Source organism: Carassius carassius, chromosome 8 (genome assembly GCF_963082965.1).
Source record: "Carassius carassius chromosome 8, fCarCar2.1, whole genome shotgun sequence".
Lineage (NCBI taxonomy): Eukaryota > Metazoa > Chordata > Actinopteri > Cypriniformes > Cyprinidae > Carassius > Carassius carassius.
In genome coordinates, this window is record NC_081762.1 from 7,851,672 (window position 1) to 7,875,176 (window position 23,505).

Genomic DNA, 23,505 nt, shown 5'->3' on the forward strand with positions numbered 1-23,505 from the left:
TAACTCCTTAAATATTACATAACAGCAGCAGGTGTTAGATCGATACCCTATGGGGGCTGATCTTATTAAATAATAAAATATTAACTAACCTAAATCTGTCTATTACTATTCTGATTTATACATCACCTAAATGTCTTGTTATATCTTCAGCCAAATGCAAGCAGAACTTAAGAACTTTACTTTTCAGATTTTTTATAATTTGACAGACTACAAAGTAAGGTCTCTGCATAGCAACATCCTCTTCGCAATAACCAATGCAATACAATGTCAACAAAAGGCAACAGATGCAAAGCAGATGTATGTATTTATAATGAAATCGTGAAATCTAAGTCCGGAACTGAGTCACTGTTGATTATGTTGTACAAAAACAAACACTAACAAAAAGAAAAAGACTACTGGGGGAAATGTCGGTTTTCACAAGCTAGGACAGAAATGCAGAGTCTAATCTAAAATAGCTGCAACAAATAAAATAACTTCACTACTGCCATAAATAGAGAGATTGCAACCGAATGCAGCGAATTCATTTATATGACTTGGCTTGACATAAATTTTTTCATGTGCAATAGTCAATTTTGGATACACATTTATCATGACTTCGCCTTAGCCTTCAACTTAAGGCTCGTTCACACCTGGGATGATAACTATAAAGATAACAATAAAGATATAGTTCTAAAAATCGTTCTCAATATTAAAGAATAGCAGAGTCCACACCACAAATATAACGATAAAGACAAAGAGAAACTATATCATTGGAATCATATAATCAATTTTGGATATAATCAATTTATATCGGCTACCGCCCCAATGCTTTCCGAGATGTCGGCATTGGCAGTTAAAAATATCGTTCGATAACTAGCCTTATCCTAACATCTGAGATTGTATTTTCATAGCATAAAAGATCATTTGAGAAGCAAAACAAACTTAAATTCTTAAAATAATTTCTTTTTTAGTTTTATTTCTATTCTGGCCCACAGTTTGCATTAAACACTCATTACTTGTAATAAAACCTCATCCTAATGCTAATAAAATTATTTTATTATTTATTCATATTTAAATAGCATCAGACAAAAAGCAGACCTTTAAACTATGCTCAATTTAACAAGGCAAGAAGAAAGATATTCAGTATTTCTATTAAAAGCCAGGAGAGACACTCTGTAGACAGAAACCAGAGACCAATCAATTTTTCTGAGAGTTATTTTGTCCATCCTGTCAAACACAATTTAGATTATTATAAATGTGCCCTTCAGTTTTAAAGAGTGTATTCAAATGAGTAGTATATTTCTCTGGAGATGTAGTATTAAATTATTTAATATGCTGCAATCAAATACATATAATTTGCATAAGTTTCTCAGCAATGCCAAGCCAATTTTGATATGACTATAAATTGCACGGTTGCATTCATGCCACCCATCACTCTTGAAACATCAGCCAAAGTCTCCATGCTGGCTTATTACGCAAGCACTTGAGTTTGTAGTACAGGCTGCACAATCCTCTCTAAGAAAAGTACTTTGTGTTCCTTCATGTTTTTATAGCTAGACACTCTAGTTATTGCAAAGTTTCCTGCCTTTCTGCAAAAGACAGACAAGTCAAACTAAATTACGCAAGGTTGGATATGGTATAACTCCACAAACGACTATCTTAGAAGATGAATCACTCCAGAAATAAAAATATTTGTTACTAATTAAGGAGGGCCTAAAGGCAATTTCTCAGTCACAGCCATTTTTCATAGTTACACTCGAAATTAAATTTCACAAGGCGATATTTTAAGAACATCAGGGTCTTCTTCCACTTAACTGATCTTTTTCTTCAAGAAAAGCGTGTCTTTTACTTTCAGGAGGCCTACAAAACTTTCTGTATGCAGCACATGGGTGTTTGTGTTTATAAGATATGCGCTATATAGGCTTCACATCAAAACATCCCCTACTATTGCTACTATTATCTAAAATACTTTTTTTGTCCTCTTACGTAATTCAGATGGGACCATGTTTAATTTATCCCGCAAGAAATGGCTTTCATCTTACAACACTGTATCTATAGAGTATACATAGCATCACTCCTACCACTCCTCTACAGAGCCTCTTATGATCACAAATAATGTATTTGATCATATTTTGAAATGAAAAGATTTAGGAAATGGAAACAAATGTTTTCTGTTTGTTATTTATCCCTGTGATGGCAAAGCTGAATTTTTCATCACTCTTCAGTGTCACATAATCCTTCAGAAATCATTTGTATATGCTCAAGAAACATTTATTTGAACAGTAGTGTGTCTAATTCTGTACTTTGTTTTTTTTAACTGGACTTTTTTTTTACCTATTATTAAGAGAGAGAAACTGATTAGGAAACAACAAAGTGTATTTAGTATCACTGGTACACTATTATATACTATTATAGCAGTTTTTGTATTTTCTGTTTTGATGTTAAAGTTTGAGCAACTTTGTTGTGCATTTCTGTCATTTTATTAGCTATTTTTTTTAAATATGTCCATTAGGGCTGTAACGATTCACTCAATACACGATTTGATTCACAATTTTGATTCCACGGTTCGATTTTCTCACAATTTTCTTTCTTTTTTTTTTTTTTTTTACAAAATGAGATTGAAGACATTATACATTAAATGAAAAGATGTAGTTTTATTAGGCTATTGCTGCACGTTTCTTTGTGAAATTGAAATATAACAAAATTAAACAGATATTTTAAAACAAACAAGCAAGTTACACAAATAAAGAAATCTATTAATATAAACAAACTAAGGCTTTGTCTGTGCTCTTTGCATTTAAAATTAGAGGCAACCACTTGATTTTAATTATGATCCGAACAAAGATGCACCATATAGACTTTTATTTATATAAATACATTTTATATAAATACATTTTTAATCTAAATTAGACTGTATAATTTCGAAATTTGACACATAAACAGAATGGTCTGACTTTAGTTTTGTGAAACTATTCTATATAAAAAATCTGAACAGAACAGCAGATGCACTGAATGAGACCCAAATTCACTCTCTGCCAGCAGGTGGCGCTTATGAACAGCATTGATACAGTGTTTCCCGGGTTACCTCTGTAAATAAAGCAGAGGGGCTTTATGAACACTACTTCAATATGCATTGTTCAGAGGAAAATACCACATAAACTTTTCTAAAGATAGTGTTTCTCCTACTCCAATTGTATCGCCATTTGTTTGGCATCTCAACCTATTTTAATCATCACATATCTCACGATTAATCGTTACAACCCTAATGTCCATATAGACTTTGGTAACACTTTATTTTACGGTTACATCTATTAATTGCTTACTAACATGTACAGGTGCTGGTCATATAATTAGAATATCATCAAAAAGTTGATTTATTTCACTAATTCCATTCAAAAAGTGAAACGTGTATATTACATTCATCCATTACACACAGACTGATATATTTCAAATGTTTATTTCTTTTAATTTTGATGATTATAACCATGGCTGTAGCCAGGCTTTGACAATTAGTGAGGTCCAGGGGGTTTATATAATAATCCCCTTATTATAGAATTGTGCTATAATAACCCCTATAAATACAACTAATTATATACTTTAACACTTGAAAAGAAAAGAGACAGAAATGTAGATGTTTTTGGAGGGATGCTCATTTTTACATCATACCCTATTTATTCCATCAAAGTTTGTTAATACTATATTTATGGGGTGATAGTTAAGATTACAAAAGACATTACCTGACAGTCAGCTGCAGTGGTGCAGAAGGTCAGATGTGTGGCATACATATTTTGACATGATCGACTTTATTAACTTTATGCTAACTTTATTACTAAATTTATGCATTTAGCAGAAGCTTTTATCCAAAGCGACTTTCTAAAGTGTTAAATTTAGTGAAAAAACTAGTAAAAACAAATGCTTACAATAGCTGGATCTGGCAACACGGAGGCTTTGTCTCGCACTCGCTCTCAACTCTGATGACTCGTTCACTTTGGAAGTGTCATTTTCATACCACGGACGCTAAACATTCTGAATATACATGCAGACATTCATATGAGACGTCTAGCAGCAAATTAGTCAATCAGAGAACAAATGTTATTTTCGAACATGAAAAATTTACCTCATAGCTGGCTACAGCCATGATTATAACTGACAACTAAGGAAAATCCCAAATTCAGTATCTCAGAAAATTAGAATATTGTGAAAAGGTTCAATATTGAAGACACCTGGTGCCACACTCTAATCAGCGAATTAATTCAAAACACCTGCAAAGGCCTTTAAATGGTCTCTCAGTCTAGTTCTGTAGGCTACACAATCATGGGGAAGACTGCTGACTTGACAGTTGTCCAAAAGATGACCATTGACACCTTGCAAAAGGAGGGCAAGACACAAAAGGTCATTGCAAAAGAGGCTGGCTGTTCACAGAGCTCTGTGTCCAAGCACATTAATAGAGAGGTGAAGGGAAGGAAAAGATGTGGTAGAAAAAAGGTGTACAAGCAATAGGGATAACCGCACCCTGGAGAGGATTGTGAAACAAAACCCATTCAAAAATGTGGGGGAGATTCACAAAGAGTGGACTGCAGCTGGAGACAGTGCTACAAGAACCAATACACACAGATGTATGCAAGGCATGGGTTTCAGCTGTCGCATTCCTTGTGTCAAGCCACTCTTGAACAACAGACAGCGTCAGAAGCGTCTAAAGACAAAAGGACTGGACTGCTGCTGAGTGGTCCAAAGTTATGTTCTCTGATGAAAGTGAATTTTGCATTTCCTTTGGGAATCAGTGTCCCAGAGTTTGGTGGAAGAGAGGAGAGGCACATAATCCACGTTTCTTGAGGTCCAGTGTAAAGTTTCCACAGTCAGTGATGGTGTGGTGCCATGTCATCTGCTGGTGTTGGTCCACTGTGTTTTCTGAGGTCCGAGGTCAACACAGCCGTATACCAGGAATTTTAGATTGTGAAAAGGAAGATGCGATATGCCAGACCCAACAATGCAGAAGAGCTTAAGGCCTCTGTTAGAGCAACCTGGGCTCTCATAACACCTGACCAGTGCCACAGACTGATCGACTCCATGCCAATCGCATTGCTACAGTAATTCAGGAAAAAAGGAGCCCTAACTAAGTGTTGAGTGCTGTACATGCTCATACTTTCATGTTCATACTTTTCAGTTGGCCATGATTTCTAAAAATCCTTTCTTTGTATTGGTCTTAAGTAATATTCAAATTTTCTGAGATACTGAATTTTGGATTTTCCTTAGTTGTCAGTTATAGTCATCAAAATTAATAGAAGTAAACATTTGAAATATATCAGTCTGTGTGTAATGAATGAATATAATATACAAGTTTCACTTTTTGAATGGAATTAATGAAATAAATAAACTTTTTGATGATATTCTAATTATATGACCAGCACCTGTATATTACTAGAATATTAGCCATGTATTAGAGCTAATTAAGCACATATTAATGCCTTATTCTACATGACCTTATTCTACATACCTAATCTTACCCAATACCTAAACCTAACAACTACCTTACTAACTATTAATTAGCAGAAAATTAAGAATTTATTGAGAGAAAAGTCATAGTTAGTTAGTAATAAGCAATTAATAGATGTAACCGTAAAATAAAGTGTTACCTAGATTTTGATTCATTTTTATCTCAGTTTTAGTTTTACAGTAAAATAAAAAGTTACATTTACATTTACATTTATTCATTTAGCAGACGCTTTTATCCAAAGCGACTTACAGATGAGGACTGCGGAAGCAATCAAAAACAACAAAAAGAGCAATGATATATAAGTGCTATAACAAGTCTCAGTTAGGTTAACACAGTACACATAGCATGGGATTTTAAAGAATATAATGTAAAGAAAACAGATAGAATAAAAAAAGAATAGAGCAAGCTAGTGTTAGAGGTCTTTACACATACACACACACACATACAATTGCATAATTAATGAAAAGAAAATAGAATATAAAAAGATTAGAAAGGTAGTTAGTTAGAATAGTGAGTGTTAAAGTTAGAGGGTCAAATAAAGATGGAAGAGATGTGTTTTAAGCCGATTCTTGAAGATGGCTAAGGACTCAGCTGTCCGGATTGAGTTGGGGAGGTCATTCCACCAGGAGGGAACATTTAATTTAAAAGTCTGTAAAAGTGACTTTGTGCTTCTTTGGGATGGCACAATCAAGCGACGTTCACTTGCAGAACGCAAGCTTCTAGAGGCACATAAGTCTGAAGTAACAAATTTAGGTAAATGGGTGCAGAGCCAGTGGTAGTTTTGTAGGCAAACATCAATGCCTTGAATTTTATACGAGCAGCTATTGGAAGCCAGTGCAAATTGATAAACAGAGGTGTGACATGTACCCTCTTTGGCTCATTAAAAATTAATCTTGCTGCCGCGTTCTGAATTAATTGTAAAGGTTTGATAGAATTGGCTGGAAGACCTGCAAAGTTAAACAATAAAATGAGACACGTTGCTTTTTATTTCAGTTAACATTCAAGTGGCATTTTTATGGTTTTAGTTTTAGTTAACCCCTTTAAAAATAACTTGCTGGATTCTATGAACCTATGAATGTTTTGCCATTTTTGTATAAAAACCACAGGAAATGATCGGATCAGCCAGACTCAAACTTGTGTTGCTTACATGAGCACCTCAGCTATATGGGAACAGCTCATTAAATAATAACTCATTTTAAGAATATGTAAAGATGTGCTTTTTGATATAAATTAAAATATACATTGATTATTATTACATTAAATACTCAAAACTCAAGCATGTTTTTTTTGCTGCTAACAGTTATTTTTTCAGGGAACAAAAAAACCTGTAACCAAATATTTTAGTAACAGATGGCTTTGTTCCATCCTAAACAGACACTATGCCTTCAGTTAATCAGGTAAAGCTGAAACAGCTCTCAGCTTAATTTAGATTAGTGATTAGTTAAACCTGCCACTGCGATCCTTGTTCACCTGGACTAAGAATTCTGTAAACCAATACCTTTCTTTTCTAGCCTTACGTCATGTACTTGCGTAGTTACTCCATTAGCCGGGACAAATCCAGAGATGAGGCTTGATTATACTGCCATTAGGAGAACCGTTCTCCTAATAATACTGCCTTAAAACCTTGCTTCAGACTATTCTTGTCAAAAATCACCCTTTGACTTTTTAATGTAATCAACAGGAAGCTATAAAGAAGCTATAAAAATAAATTCTATACTTTTTCCAAACAATTCATCAGAGTTTCTTGCAGAGATAACAGGCGAGTACTTCTGCAGCTAAAAATAAAACTAAATCTCAAAGGACTTCCTTCCAAACATCCTGAAATGCTGCTGGAAAAGGCATGTATGCATTTTGACTGGCACAAAGAAGAAAAAAATAAGGACATATAAATAAAACAAACCCTTTAACAATCCCAAAAAGCAGTCATCAATAAAACAGAAATGGAGTCGGTCCTCTTTAATGCAGTTGGGCTGACCATTAGAGCACGTCTGGAAGCCTTGAGGAGAATATTTCATCCTCAGAATACTGGAATGGAAAGTGCATATGGAGGAATCCAGATTATGGCATCCATCACGCGGGATGACAGCTGTGTGGGGAGGTGGGGTGGGATGGGGAGATGAGGTTTGTGTTAGGGGTTGGAGAGGGTTATGTAATCCTCTTGAGATTTTTACGCTTGAACCTCCTAATGATGCATCACAGGGCTAAAGCAAAATTCAAGAGCCCTACTTATGTTTCAGCAATACGTCGAGAACAGCCTGCATTTATTAGAATCCAGGATTACTTTCACCTGGGGTCTATTCTATTTAAATGATAATGCCCTCTTATCTCTTGTGGGTTGCTACCGGAGTTTGATTCTCATCACAAAGTTCACTTTTAGAAAACTCTTAGTGTGAACTGCTTTTGTGTGTGCCTTAGGCATGGTGCATTTACATCCAATGTTTAAGTCATGCAGTCATACTGGTTTCTGTATGGTCGATTATTTTATGATGCGTATTTTTTAAATGAACAAGTATCTATACTGTTGTTTTGGTCCATGCATCAAATAGGAAGACCTCCAGCCATTGTAAACAAATAACCTCTGCTGCCACATCTCCACATCAATCAGTAAATATTTTTAACTATATATTAAACTTGACATTTGCAGCATGACCAGAAAAAGAAAATGGCAAGCTCTCCGGAAAGTCTCTCTGCTGGTATTTTTAAATATGCGGTGGTTCCATTGAAATTAACTAACAAAAAATATATAAATGTAAGCCGCAGAAAGAAATATATACAAATGCATACAAATCTCTTTGCAAATGCATGTTTGTACCCAATAATCACAAAACTATAATATTTTTCTAAAGAAAACATGATTTATCGTGCTGCTATGCAGTTGCAGGACTAGTGTTTTGAAGATACATTTAACCCCAAGTACAGTATTGAAAAAAACAACACTGATAACAGAGATAAACAAACAAAAACACCACATATAAAAGCACATAGAACCACTACTGTGTACTGACCTCTTTGTGTTGAACATTTTGGATCCTTGTTTTCCTGTGTTGGATGGGTGACACAATGACAGCGATAGGCCAGCTCTATGGAGTAGACCTGTAGGAGAAGAGTATGGTTACAGGGTGAGGTTCAATCACCATCTCATGGTATCAGGTTTAAAAAAAAATCCAAGAATCAATAACCTCATCTCTGTAAGGAGTGTGACCTGTATGGTGTAGCAAATTACAACTGACAGTCACAATCCAGCAGCCTTGAGCAAAATCTGAGGGAGCTCGATACTTCCGTCAACAGACAATGTTTGTTTTCTGTCCACGAATTACCAACCAGATGGTGTTTACAAAGGAAATAGCTAGTATATTTCCTGTCTACAGTCTAAGGTTATATTTTAAGTGCAGATGAAGACATGTAAATGTAGATTCACTTTTAAAAATAAATGTTCCAATAGTGGGTTTTCGCAAAAATGCAATAGAAGAACCATTTTTGTTTCCCCAAAGAACCTTTCAGGGAACGGTTTTATAAAATAACAATTTTTGTCTTTATATAAAGAGCATTTTAACAAACCTGTTTCCACTATGAAGAACCTTTTGTGCTTGTGTTTCCATGGATGTTAAAGTTTCATCACCACTGATGCAAATATATAACCTTTATTTTAAGAGTGTTGTCCACTTTGGCTGATAACATTAGAGCTAACATTGTACTGCTAACTCAATTATATTGTCATTAAGAAACCAAGACTCATCCTGAAGGGTATTAAAATGCTAATGCCTATAATTCCTGTTTTTCATCTCTCTCTCAGTTTAAATGGATGACACTGAATATTTTAATATTATTCAAATATTTGCAGACACCTGCCATAGCACAGGTCTTATTTCAGCCGTGCACTAGCTAGGGTCCCAAAACTTCTTCTGCTTGTCAAAATCTTTGTTAGCTAATGAGATCAGTGGAAGATAAGACATGTCAACTAGGGTTGCAAATCCAAACAGAGTGTATAAATAATGTATGAACACGGCCTGTATAAGACATAGGCACCTTCTGCTATTCTACTAGTCTAACCATCAACCTGCCTCAACCACAAAGCATAGGTAAAAATCATTGGTATATCCACAATATTAATACATCAAGCAAAAGGAGACATGTTTAATCTCTAGGATGGGACTGGGAAAGTATAAAAGCAGCAGGCTGTACACAATGGACAGCAAAATTAGAATGGCTTCTGGTCCTAATAATGATGAAAAGAAACTGGGACATTAAATGAAGACGATAATGGATAACTTTATGAATGGAAATGGATTTTCCTTAATTGAGAATGACCTTCTGGCCATCTGGTTTCATTACAGTAAGCCAAAGCACAAAATGACAACAGTAATTGTTCCGCCTCAGATATAAACAGAACCAGTGCACTATAATCAAATTGCTCATGACCATGACTAAACACTAAGGATTTGAGACTGATGCATATAAAAATATATTTACTGTATTTTAATGCATGCATGAAGGCTATTATGATTTGTCTTCTGTAGGGCTGATTAATAGCTGAATCAAATTTGATGCAAAATGGATGAACTTTGCAACATCGACACATTCATTGGATTCAACAGGTTCAGCATTGGCCTCAACTGAGCTTAAATATACTACTGCTTTCTGTAGAGCTGCTTTGTTTCATAACTGATAAACTTTGCAACACTGAGACTGTTATTGAACTCAATTGAATCAACACTGAACTAATTGGAACTGAATGATGGCAATTGTGTTCTGTAGAGCTGCTTTACAACCGAAGTTATTGTTGCAAAATTCATTACTTCTGAAATTACTTCACTGTTATTTTACTGTTCATTTCTGTGAAATATATGTGACTTGACATGGTATAAATACAAAGTAAACACAAATTTCTAGTCACTAATGAGCCTCATTAATAAACATCTGGACCATATATCACACAACAGGAGGGAACTACCAAAGTTCAGCACACTAGATTGATGGGACGTGGCCTCTGGGAGAGAATAACAAACAGTCATTACTTACAGAGGCTTATGACAATGTCCAGGACTAGTGAAAAAGAAATATACATATAATTAACCACAGCAGGGTTTAAATGAAGGTGAATTAAAAACAAATCTGTCTCTTTGGTCAATTTTTAAGACAGCATGCTGGGTTTCTTCTTATAGAGTAGCAGTTTCAATGCTTATTACAAAAGTACATTCAAAGTCACAATATAGTTCATGGTCTTTTTACTGCATTTAAGTAATATAGGAAAGAGTGGGTTAAACTGCACCTCTTTTTAAATACATTTTCCTCTAGGCTCGAAGAAATCATACAAGTTAAAACTCACACGTCTAAATATATTTAGGGTGTCTGCTAACTGAAATGAATCACATTCCACATGCTGTCTTATTTTGCTGAACAAATTCATAAATAAGCCAGGAAATGGTTTAATAATTAAAATATCTGAAACATTACCAGTACTTGTAACATTAAAAGCATTTGTAAAAGCAATTCCTGCAAACATATTCACTGATAAATTAAATATTAAACAAGACTTTTGAGATGACAATTAATTTTACCAGCCATGTAGAAGTATAACTTTTAGGGGGGGGAAAAGGAAAAGCTTTTTAACATAACTATAATTTTCAGTTGCATGATGTTTGGACTCACATGCAGCTGTTTATGATAGTCTCTTTTTAAATGGTGAAAAACATACAAAAATTAGTTTTTAACTCTTTTAATTATATATGTCATGTTATATTTTAATTCTGTAATGAATTAGACAACAAGTTAGATGAACTTCCGATGGAGAGGAGCAGAGCGTTGCTGTTGACATCATCTTGATAGTGGGGGAAAAACGCAAGGCAATTTAGCACCCATAAATGTAGGATGTTACATGATCCTAAGCAGATGCTACAATTCTATGGAAAATACTACCAGAAAACTACGGAAATGTCAGAATCAGAATACTACCAAAAATCTCCAATCTTAAATGGGAAGGTATTTCAGCACTGGACAGCACCAAAGATCCACAATCTACACAAACCAGGATACATTTACCAAGACAACAATTATATCCATCCACAAATCACATGATTTTCTTAGTCAGGCTTTTACATGAAAGCATTTAAACAGATGTTTGAAAAAGATAAGAGTAACATGTCTACATTAAAACCTACTATGGCATCCTAAGAGACAAACATGATTCACTCAAAATTTTTGCTGAAAAACATGATGGCATTATTGAAGTGCAGCAGCCATGACCATGGAAGCACAATGAGCATCTTTATGTAACGAGGCTAATTTACAGCGAAACATGCACCCAGTACTCATCAATAGATTGATTTTACAGTGCCACTTCAGTTTGTGAGTGCATAGCCATTGCTCTGTGCAGACTGCTCTTCAGTCAATTCAATGGCTGGATCTTTAAATCGTGTTTCTGAGCCAGGCAAACAGGCCATCAACTCTTTGGTAATTTATAGACAGCAGCTATGAGTTGACATTATAATTTACTGGGTTTTTCTATGGCAGCCATCCATGAGTGTCTGCCTGGATGTAAAAGCCCTGCTGCTCGGAGATCGATCAATGAGGACATACCAACAGTGATACAGCATCTATGAGTTTCAATTACACTGAGTTTGCGTCAAAACTGCTGCTTAATGAAATAATATCATTCTGAGCCACTTTAACTCAAATAGCAATTTGATTATATCAGATGGTAATAATGGTACTATTGTACTGAATGATTACCATATTCATGTAACATCATATTTACACACAAAGATTTGAGGCCATAATATTTTTAAAATTGCATGATAAAGTTATGATACAGAAGGAGAAAAAAGTTTGCATATTCAAATGCAAACGTGTTTTTCTTATAAAGAAGTGACCTTTTTTCCATTAAAAGTGATCTCTAACTGGAAACTTAATACTGAATCAGTGCAGATATCACATCTAGTCTTCCACAAAGACAGTCTTCAATTAAATTATACACAAACAATAAATAAAGGATGTGAACTTTCTCTCTAGGTTTCTAAAATTATATAATCCTAGAGTATAAGCACACATAATAAACAATACATTAAAATAAAACTATACTGCAGTTATGATAGAAAACAACAGATTGTCAAACATTTCGGGCATCCTCAAAATGTCAATAAAAAAAGTCCACTATTTCTTAGACGTTATTCTTTTCTTTGTGATGCCCTTATAAAAAGACTGGTTTAAGTTAAATTTCCTTTTATAGAAATTAAGTGTATTTTCCCTGTTTTTTATTTATTTGCATCTATATTCAACAACTTATTCTTATATTAAATAACATAACAATAATATGGAATAAATTCGCGTTTACCTTAAGCCAGGTAATGCGTCAGCACATCCAGTGAATAATTAATATCATGCAGTGTTTATGATCACACCTGCCACAGAATACTATTCACACTATCACAGCATTAGCGTTCTGAGCGCGCTATTAAACAAGCGGAACATACCATCTCAACCTGAGGTAAAGGGGTGTGTATTCAACCAATACGAAACCTGGTCTGAGCCAGAACTGAGCATACAGATGTGAAGGCTAAATGCACGGATATGCTGCAAAAAAGAATTGAAAACATTACATATACATGATATTCAAGGACACATCCACAGAAAATGCAAGGAATAATTTCGACGACACCCTATTTTTAAACATATATGCATCCACACACTGTTTATGTCCTGCAAAAAGGAGAAACACTCTATAAATCTCATTATAGCAAATGTCTATAAGAATTATTATTAATAATAATTGTTATTATTTATTTACTTACTTACTTAAATTTGATTTGATTTAGATCATGTTTAACAAAACTGCAATGAACCTAGGCTGTTATTATGAAAAGCGACTCAAGTTCACTAACCCGGATATTGTTTCCAGAGGGCTGCTGCTTGTATCCTTGCCATGTAATGTACTTTTGCATGTTTAAGTTTCAACTGGATTGTTTTTGGTTCTGTTTTTAGTCTGCCGGCGGTAACTTGAGCATTTCTTGGTGTTAACCACTGTTACAGAGCGTTTGACCTTAATATAGACACACTTGCTAAGAGGTAATGAATGCTTCTGCTTTTTATATTTATATAAGGTGATTCTCCCCATGACAGTTTTTGACCTGATGATGGCATTTTAAACTGTTCTAAAATTTTATTTTTAATATGTAATATCATTCTTTCTCATCATTAAGTTGCCCAGGTTGAGTTATAGCCTATGCATTAGTTGTATATGTATATTTATATTATTTATGTATATTTATATTAAAATATTCGTAATTAATATAATGACTGTATTATTTTAATTATCTAATCCCTCGTTACACACTAAAAATGCATTGCATTGCTCATCTATTCAGTAACTTTTGGATATATCTGTCAACAACCTCCTTACTAGAAAATAATGAGTGACCAAATTTAGAATATATGGGCAGCAGATTATTATTTCTCTCTGCTCAAGATTATTACTGTCTTACTGTTTTTCCTAGAATTAAGCATGATTTTTCTCTTTTTTTCTCTCTCTCTTTATGTAGGCAGAAATCACCAACATGCACCATCCTTTCTTGACATCCTTTTTATCGTATTTCCTCATTCAGGTGCTTTAGCCAGGTGAATGTTGGGAGTTCGAGCCCTGTTTGGAATCGGTCTTCTTGTGACATCACGAGGAGGCTCTGTCCTGACCCATACAGGAGCATGTGCACGTATTGCCAGTAACATCTACAGTAAAGATCTCACTCACAGACAGGTTTGCACTATGGCCAATACAATCAAGTACTTGGGGTGAGTGTAAATGCACTGCATTGACTATTATTAGGATTATTAGTATTGTTGCATTATGAGCATAAACATGATTGTATTTAGGCAAGAAGAGGCTCAGCACATTGACGAGGAGCTCTTCAATGAGTACAGCTTCAGTGTGGATCAGTTAATGGAGCTGGCCGGTCTGAGCTGTGCCACAGCTGTCTCAAAGGTACAACTGATGCTCCACCAGACATGCAGAAAGGATCAAATGCATTCATTGTACACATTAAAAGCAGTTTTTGCTTCATAGGGCTATCCTCTACAATCACTGCTCAAGAGTCCACCCAGAGTTCTGGTGATCTGTGGGCCAGGAAATAATGGAGGAGATGGGTTGGTTTGTGCTAGACATCTCAAACTCTTTGTGAGTTCACCTTACGCTGAAAATAAATCATTCCTTCTTTAAACGTAATATTTTATGAAGCTGTATTGATTTTATTCATATTGTATGTGAATCTCCCAGGGATATGAGCCTTCTGTATTGTACCCAAAGCACCCCAGCAAACAGCTGTTCCAGAATCTTACCACCCAGTGTGAGAAGATGGATATATCCTTCCTGACAGAGATGCCTGAGGTACAACACAAACCCCAGCGGCCAGTACCACATCTTTCACACTGTAGGGGGCCCAGATGTGTTTAGCCCTCATATGGGTTCTTCCTTCTCTTTAATATATAATCATGAATGAATGTACCATGAATGTACCAGCTGCTCAAGAAGTGCACAACAAGCTTTTAATGTTTCGTATTTTTTACCTTTATGTAAAAAATGGATTTTGTACTTAAGTACTTTGTACTAACATAACGAAGTAATTATTTATTTATTATTTAAATTATTCCAAACGGATGCATTAAAAGTATGAAAATGTACTCACAATTGTTACAAAATAATTGCTGTTCATTTGAACTTTCTCTTCACCAAAAAATCCTAAAAACTATTATACTTGTAACTATTATATTAAAATTGTATTATGTATGTATTTTTTAATAAATTGAATAAGTAGCTTTAGTGAGCACGAGATGTTTGTTGTTTTTTTAAACAGTAATGTATCTTAGTTTAGTAACCCTAAACTTTTGAATGGTAGTGTATGTGTTTGATATGTGTAACAGTATTTCCCCATCATGCTTTCTTTAGGCTGATGTGATTGATGAAGTGTATAATTTGGTGGTGGATGCCATCTTTGGATTCAGTTTTAAGGGTGCGGTGCGAGAGCCATTCGGTGACATCCTCTCCCAACTAAAGAAAATCTCTGTGCCCATTGCTAGCGTTGACATACCTTCAGGTGAGAACACACAGAAATAATCAATGATTTATATGCAATCTAAATATTTTTTTATCTTTGTAATTAGCACGAGCCAACATGCCTCGTAACCGTAAACTAGTTTATCATAAATATCTTCTTCCATTTATTAGGTTGGGATGTGGAGAACGGCTGTCCTGATGGGATTCAGCCTGACATGCTCATCTCCCTCACGGCCCCTAAGAAAGCAGCCAATCACTTCAAAGGACGCTACCACTTCCTGGGAGGACGATTCGTTCCTCCTGCACTTGAGCAGAAGTACCAGCTGAATCTGCCCCAATACCCCGGCACTGACTGTGTTTATCAGCTGAACTGAGCATTAAGTCCTTCAAGTCATTTTTGTGTCACTAAAAAAAAAAAAACCTGGGTTATAACTTTGATTTGCCTTTCAGAATACATTTTCCACTTTTCTCGTAATTGGTAGATATGGACTTGATTAATCGGCATTGTTACAGAATGTCACTCTAATCACTTTAATTAGTTCTGTATGAATTAATAAAAACATCAAATTCAAATAAATAAATATTTAATGCAAGTTTTTGATGGTTATGGATTTAATGACTAGGCCTGAATAATTGCTGCATTATTGGTTTGTGTTTAAATATAATAATGTTACATGTTTACATATGGAATGTAAGTGTGTTAAGAAATATTTTTCTGACTACCAAGTCAGCACACACTCAGGACAAAGAAATGGAGTCCTTCAGGGTTCTGTAACTTGCATAAAATTCTGTATATATTTATTAAAACAGCATCTTTTTCATGCCTGAATAAGATTTTAAGACTAAAATATTGGTGTTTCATTAAATATAATGAATTTTGCAAGCCGCGGCAGTATGCAGAGCGTCTTCCAGTTTGTATAATGAAAATCACTTTTTTTCCTTCTTGCATGCAAGAACCCAGATCTCACCCTTTTGGAAAATAAATGCAAAAATCCATAAGATTATTTCCATGAGAAATGAATAACTAAAAATATATCATAGATCAGTCCGAGATATTATCAACTTTGTTTAAAGATTGAGCGGTTTATATTTTTATCTAATTTATAGACTCGAAGTCTGCAGTAAAATAGAAATATTGTTCATTTCACACCGTATAAATAACTTTATAATACAGCACAACCCATTTGTTGTTCCATTCAAAGTAATTCAAATTCATGTCAAGTCATAATTGACAGAAACATCTTATCTTACATTATCAGTTTCAGCTGTTTACATATTTTAAAAGTAAAAAAAAAACAAGCCACAAAACAATAATGCTTAAAAATGTGGGTCCCTCCCATTTTGCTCACTGATATGACATCCACTGAGGGTCAAGTATGAAGAAATGCCTCCATGCAGCTGACATGATCCATGTCACAGATAAATGTCTTAGTTTTGCTCTTGATGTTCATTCATCTGTTCAGGAGTTGTTACAGCAGGACCGTCTCTCCTCGTTAAACTCGCTGGAGGGGCCCAGGGTCACCGCGCTGATCGAGCCTCTGGTGACCTCTTTACTAGCAACTTTCTTGTGTATTGCTGATGAAGGAAACATAAATCAACACTCTCTTTCTGCATTTAACGTAGGTTAAAATCTACAAAGATTTTAAACTAAAAGTATAAACTGGTTATGAAGTTTTGAATAATCATGAGTATCTTATGCTCACCAAGGATTCATTTATTTGATCAAAAATACAGTAAAAACTGGACTAAAACTTAAAAGAACTTCGATTAGAATGAGTTCTGTTTGGAAAGGATCAGATGATACTGAAGTCTGGAGAAATGAAGAAAATTCAGCTTTGCATCACAGGAATAAATAACATTTCAAAATATTAAAAAATAGAAAACAGGTATTTTAAATTGAAATATTTCACAATTTTACTGTATATTTGATCAGATAAATGCAACTTTGGTGAACACTAGGGCTGCAGGATTTTGACAAGAACCATAATTGTCCATTATTCCTTTGAAATTGAAATTACGATTATCACAATTTACATTGAAGGATGTTTATACGATTGTTTGATGCAACTGCATGACCTATTTTTATATGAAAATAAACAAGCAGAAAACAATCTAACTGAAAAAACGTTTAGTGCTTTTCTATAGTATTAAGCCTCAAATTCCAGCTATACATCGGATTGGTTTCTTTAAATTAAAATTAAAATTAAATTAAAATTAAAATATGATTGGTACTATATTTGTATACTAAAACTAAAGTTTTAATAATGGGAAAAACCCTTAAAATGACATGTAGAAAGAAAAAAACATCTTAAGCACACAGAATAACATAAGTGGACTTTGAACAATTACATAATTGTGGCTTCCATAATTGTAATCGCAATTAGAAATTTGATTAATTGTGCAGCCCTAATGAACACTGTAAAAAAAACTTAATTATTCCAAACTTTTGCCTATCAGCGAAATCCTATAAATAGTGCTGTGATTCAATGTTAATTAGTGATTTTAAGTAAAAAGCAAACTCACCGGTTAGAACTTCAAGGAAGGCAGATTCAACATTAGTTGACTCTAATGCGGACGTCTCCATAAAAAGTAAGCCTTTGGACTCTGTTTTATCAGATAAATAAACCATAAAAGGGAATTAAAATAGAAAAGTAAAGGGAATTCTCACACTCTAGTCATGCTAAACCTTTCTTTCTTCTGTGGAACACAAAAGAAGATATTTTGAAGAATGCCTAAACAACATTAGACCCCATTAACTTTCATTGTACGTACATGCAAAAAAAATTTTTTGTCTTTAACGCTCGTCAGAATACAGAAATTTGCACAGATTTGGAATATCATCAAAATCAGGATATAAAAATGCCTTTTATTTCTAAATTTTAAATGTAAAAATCATACTAACAATATAAGTACACCTCAGGAAACATTAAAAAAACATTTAAAAAAATAATAATAATAATCCACATCATGGGACCTTTAAGACACATGTCAAACTCCGGTCCTGAGGGGCCACTGTCCTGTCCTGTAAAGTGCAACTTCAAAACCCCTGCCTGAAAATTTCTAGTAATCCTGAGACTTGTTTAGTTAGGGTTGGAGCTAAACCCTGCATGAGAGTGGGCCTTCAGAAAGTGAATCTGACATCCCTGATTTAAGGGCTTAAGTCTCAATCTAAGTCTAAAACAAAGAGTTATTAAATGCATTGACACCTGCAAAGTCCTTCGCCTCCTCTTTTGGCACAGTGCGTACATTTCCCAGGTCGCTTTTATTTCCCACAATCATGACAACTATGTGAGGATCAGCGTGGTGATACAGCTCCTTCAGCCATCGCTCCACGTTCTCATAGGTCAGGTGCTTGGTGATGTCATAAACCAGCAGTGCACCCACGGCTCCCCTGTAATAACTACAAAGAACCAAACTACTCATTAGTACATATGCAGAAACAGGACGTGGATATTGGTTCAAATTGTACTTTATGATTCATTACTTTGTTTTAAATGAGAAAGGTCCTTTTTCATAATCATAACCTAACATAATTAATTACTTTTCACTGGTAAATACAAATACAAATTTTTACAAAAAAATACAATACCATTCTTTTTTTTTTAGAATTTAATACTTTTAGTCATCAAGTATGCATAAACTGATTAAAAGTGACAATAAAGACAATAAAGTCTTGATGCAGCATCTTTTAGCATGGAATTATTTCAAGTTCACTATTTGCTCTCATGCTAATTATACTTAAAATATCATAGAATTATCCTCTGTGTGAAGTTGTGGCTCTCAAAAAGTTATTTGGATACTAAACATGCACTGTATGAATGTTACTACAGTGACATAAAATCTCAAAACCAATGACAAACAATTTAGCCTACAGCAAAAGAGTAAAAAGCAATCTAAATACTTGTGTGATGCTTAATCAATCAATACAAATTCCACAGCCGGCTTTATACTAAATAAGGATTAATGTGGACGTGCATAGACCAGGTATATCCTTAGGATTAAAGAATATATATTTTGAGATGAGGAAGTGAGTGACTTACGCTGAGGTGATCGCCCTGTAGCGCTCTAGACCTGCAGTGTCCCAGATCTGGGCCTTGATGGTAATATTATCCACTTGAATGGAGCGAGTGCTGAATTCCACTCCAATGGTTGTACGGCTGTCATGATTGAACTCGTTTTTGGTAAATCTGGATAGTAGGTTGCTCTTTCCAACCCCCGATTCCCCGATTAACACCACTGAAAGACAACAAAACTTTAACTGATTGAGTTTTTAATTCTAATTTATTAAATTAATAGCTGCCTACAATTCATGCCTCTAATAGAAACACAAGGAAACAAGAACAAATAAACAATTTAGTTATTTTTTATATGCTATGATTACTATTATTATCATTCAGACTGTCTGAGATCAAATCTGATCTCTAGTATATTGGTTCAAACTAACCTTTGAAGACAAAGTTGTAGGCTAAATCTGTCCCCATGTTCACCCTAGCAGTAATGTGTCAGTCTGTATGTAGTGCTTACGTGTTACTATGACTCGAAATCCACTGGGAGGAGAAAAGCAGATGCTCAGGTTTCTGAAAAGCTTTATTGATTCATTCTTGTGCTGGTCAGACTCTTCTTTGAGACAGTTTGGGTGGAGGAGCAGGTGAAACAGGTAGAACCACTGACACACAATGGGAGTGACTTCACACTCTCGCACAAAACTGTTAAATCTCAGTTCTTTCTCAGAACAAACAGTACATGTATCAAGTCTGTATATCTATAAACCAGACATACAGCTGAGTCATAAAACAGCTGCCCTGTATCAACATGTAGGCTACCTCTCACATTCATAACTTCTGCTGACAGATTCAGTTTCTGTAAACATAAGATAAAGGGGTTTCACTTAATATGCTTATAAGCGTAATGAACTGTTTCAATAAAAATGCAAATTAACTTTATTTTGATGCAAATGTATCTGTTTATTTTAAATTAGGCTGGTAAATCGCATTCCATGCAGCATTTACATGTCAGTATTCTTGCTTATTGATGGGTACATACATCTCATGGATAAATTAATAAACTGCAAGTTTGACTTTGAGTATGGTTTTGTTACTTTTGCATTATGAACAATGCGGTGTGTAGCATATTGGGTTTGCACAGGTGTCCAGAAAGGTGCTAAAACACTGATATAGCACTGCCCTGGCTCCATTTTACGAGCTTTAGCAAATTTAAAAACAAAGATTAAGCGATGTGACAACAAACAAGCAAAAGAGGCAGTAAATCAGAATTAAACAACAGCCGCAAAGGCGATAACGTTCGTCCTCCTGTCCTGTAGGCGGCAGCACTGCGCTGAGGTGTCGCTGTTGTGTTGTATTGAATCGCGAATCACTTCCGTCAGGACACACGCCGGATTCATCATCATGGCGGCGGGACCGATTTCAGAACGAAATCAAGGTAAATTTAATAATATAAACTCATAGGGACACTTTAATGCGCTATGTTTGCGAAATGAAAAGTATTGCAGAACTATGGAAAGATTAAAGCTTTTCATATCTTCTCGATTAGTCTTGAGTCGCTTACTGCCACTCATTAAAATATACTTGCTAAAAAAAAAGATAACAAAGAATTTTTTTGGTTTTAATTTAGATTAAGCAAATCAAGCTAATATAATATATCCATATAAATATTATAAGTAGCAGAAACGGCAGAATAATGTGTATTTTATTTTATAAGAGCCTTACTTTGTGTCCCGTGCAGTATTGTTCATTGTTCTCATTGATTTTTCTCAGATGCCACTGTTTATGTGGGAGGTCTTGATGAGAAGGTCTCTGAACCTTTGCTATGGGAGCTTTTCCTGCAAGCTGGTCCTGTTGTAAACACACACATGCCCAAAGACAGAGTAACAGGACAACATCAGGGTGAGATACCTTATCTTTAAACCTTCAGAGAAAAAGAAGAAAACTCTACCATTTGCATGCTTTTACGTTGAGATTTCTCTCCATTCTGTAGGTTATGGCTTTGTGGAGTTCCTCAGTGAAGAGGATGCAGACTACGCCATAAAGATCATGAACATGATCAAACTTTATGGCAAACCCATTCGAGTCAACAAGGCTTCGGCACACAACAAGAACCTTGACGTCGGCGCCAACATCTTCATCGGCAATTTAGACCCTGAGATCGACGAGAAACTGCTTTATGACACCTTCAGCGCTTTCGGCGTGATCCTTCAGACACCCAAGATCATGCGAGATCCTGACACGGGCAACTCGAAGGGTTATGCTTTCATCAACTATGCAAGTTTTGATGCCTCCGATGCAGCCATTGAAGCCATGAATGGCCAGTATCTCTGCAACCGACCCATCACAGTGTCATATGCCTTTAAGAAAGACTCAAAAGGCGAGAGGCACGGCTCAGCTGCAGAGCGCCTCCTGGCCGCCCAGAATCCACTTTCACAGGCCGATCGTCCCCATCAGCTTTTCGCAGATGCTCCTCCACCCCCCAGCATTCCTACACCGGTCATGACCGCCCTTGGACCAATTCCAGGTTAGTTAAAGGGATAGTGGCCCAAAAATTCTGTTATTGTTTACTCAACTCCGTTTATATAGTGCTTTATACAATACAAGTTGTTTCAAAGTAGCTTCATAGTATTAAACTGGGAAATAACAGAATCAATGAGGAAACTACGTCACTACTTCACTGATAATGCAGTTCCATAAGAGTATAAAGTTCATTTCGGCTATAAGCAGCTGTGCATAAGATAATGTTGTAAATTTTCAGCTTGAGTTAGACTAATTGATTCCTTTAGTTTAATAAACACTGCAAAACATTGTGTTCCGATCATTGTTTAGCCGAAATTAAATTTTTTCATCATATAAACTGATAATTTCTCTTCTGAAGACTGGAATAAACTGCTTCAGTCCTACATATTTGTTTTAAGATGCATTTATAAACTTTTAATTTTCGGTTACCTTCATATTCCATGGACGGACAGAAAACTGTCATGTTTTGTCAAAAATATCTTTAGTTTTTTTTGAGAGTCTTATGGGTTTGGAACAAAATGAAAATTAATTTTAAATTAACTAACTAACTAAACAAAATAAGCATCTTGGACCCAAATAGGTTTCCAAATATTTCTTTCTTATTATTAGTCCAGTAAATGTCTTTTGTGTGTAAATATGTTGTAAATTTTCTCTTGCAGGAATGCCACCTCCTGGTGCTTTCCCACCTGTTCCTCCTCCTGGCACAATGCCACATGGGATGCCACCCAGTATGGGCATGCATCCTGCACCAGGTACTACTGCACCACAGGGTGTAGGCGCAGGGCACCCACCGGGACCACCACACTTCCCTCCTGCAGGAATGAATCCACCGGGAATGCCGCCCATGCCCATGCATCCGTCAGGACATCCAGGAATGGTGCCTCCCCCACCAGGTCCGCCTGGATCTTCTCAACCAAGAGCACCACCTCCACCCGGCATGCCTCCTCCACCCATGGGTGTACCTCCCAGAGGACCATTTGGTCCCCCAATGGGTATGTTTGTTTGAAGTAGTGCCTTGTGCTTAAATGGAAGTAAAATAGACGTAATTCAATATGCAGTAATTCCTCCCATATTTTACAGGTCCACCAATGCATCCAGGGATGAGGGGACCTCCTCCACCAATGCCACCTCCAGGTTATGGTGCCGGCCCACCCAGACCCCCACCCTTTGGTTTTCAGAGAGGGCCTCCCTTGCCACCACGACCTCCTCCAGTGAGAGCACCAATGCCCCCCTAAACCCTAATGTGAAGACCTTTTGGAAAGCTTTGTCATTTTTATTTACATTCTGTTCCTTGTTAGATGGTTCTCTTGCTTCTTTGTATACTGATTTCTTAATTTTGGTCAATGTACCTATTCAGACTTAGCAAGAATAAACAATTTTATATAACTGTGTGTCATTTTATTATTATTATTATCTGAAGTATTAAAGACTGGAGTAATGATGCTGAAAATTCAGCTTTGCGTTACAGA

The 23,505-nt window shown here is 35.5% G+C and overlaps 4 protein-coding genes across 8 annotated transcripts in view; 2 read left to right on the forward strand and 2 right to left on the reverse strand.

Annotated features, from left to right (window-relative positions):
* The window catches only part of LOC132145120 (oxidation resistance protein 1-like), a 62,139-nt gene extending 49,225 nt beyond the window's left edge, over nt 1–12,914 (reverse strand). For all 3 annotated transcript variants that reach the window (XM_059555864.1, XM_059555863.1, XM_059555866.1), the window contains exons 1-2: nt 12,804–12,914; nt 8,479–8,566 (exon numbers count right to left, since the gene is read on the reverse strand). In XM_059555864.1, coding sequence (XP_059411847.1) covers nt 8,479–8,495 — 17 coding nt within the window. In that variant the 5' untranslated portion in view covers nt 8,496–8,566; nt 12,804–12,914. The remainder of the gene's footprint in view (nt 1–8,478; nt 8,567–12,803) is intronic.
* A 365-nt stretch (nt 12,915–13,279) lies between these two features.
* On the forward strand, nt 13,280–16,080 carry naxe (NAD(P)HX epimerase). Of its 3 annotated transcripts, XM_059555868.1 has the most exons (8): nt 13,339–13,388; nt 13,498–13,534; nt 14,071–14,254; nt 14,336–14,444; nt 14,526–14,636; nt 14,736–14,846; nt 15,405–15,552; nt 15,684–16,080. In XM_059555868.1, exons 3-8 carry the CDS (start codon nt 14,088–14,090, stop codon nt 15,884–15,886), a joined length of 849 nt encoding a protein of 282 aa, XP_059411851.1. In that variant the 5' UTR covers nt 13,339–13,388; nt 13,498–13,534; nt 14,071–14,087; the 3' UTR covers nt 15,887–16,080. The 3 variants fall into 3 exon arrangements, with proteins under 3 accessions (XP_059411853.1, XP_059411851.1, XP_059411852.1); XM_059555870.1 differs by lacking the exon at nt 13,498–13,534 and having other exon boundaries at nt 13,280–13,398; nt 14,080–14,254; XM_059555869.1 differs by lacking the exon at nt 13,339–13,388 and having other exon boundaries at nt 13,394–13,534.
* A 513-nt stretch (nt 16,081–16,593) lies between these two features.
* LOC132145122 (ras-related protein Rab-25-like) lies at nt 16,594–20,125 on the reverse strand. Its single transcript, XM_059555871.1, has 5 exons — nt 19,957–20,125; nt 19,553–19,748; nt 18,719–18,912; nt 18,036–18,116; nt 16,594–17,087 (listed from the first exon to the last, which is right to left on the reverse strand). The coding sequence occupies exons 1-5, from the start codon at nt 19,991–19,993 to the stop codon at nt 16,972–16,974; spliced, it is 624 nt and encodes a 207-aa protein (XP_059411854.1). The 5' UTR covers nt 19,994–20,125; the 3' UTR covers nt 16,594–16,971.
* Nucleotides 20,126–20,793: 668 nt separating this feature from the next.
* On the forward strand, nt 20,794–23,422 carry LOC132145124 (splicing factor 3B subunit 4-like). Its single transcript, XM_059555873.1, has 5 exons — nt 20,794–20,951; nt 21,287–21,415; nt 21,507–22,040; nt 22,696–23,028; nt 23,117–23,422. Exons 1-5 carry the CDS (start codon nt 20,918–20,920, stop codon nt 23,269–23,271), a joined length of 1,185 nt encoding a protein of 394 aa, XP_059411856.1. The 5' UTR covers nt 20,794–20,917; the 3' UTR covers nt 23,272–23,422.
* The last annotated feature ends 83 nt before the right edge of the window (nt 23,423–23,505 follow it).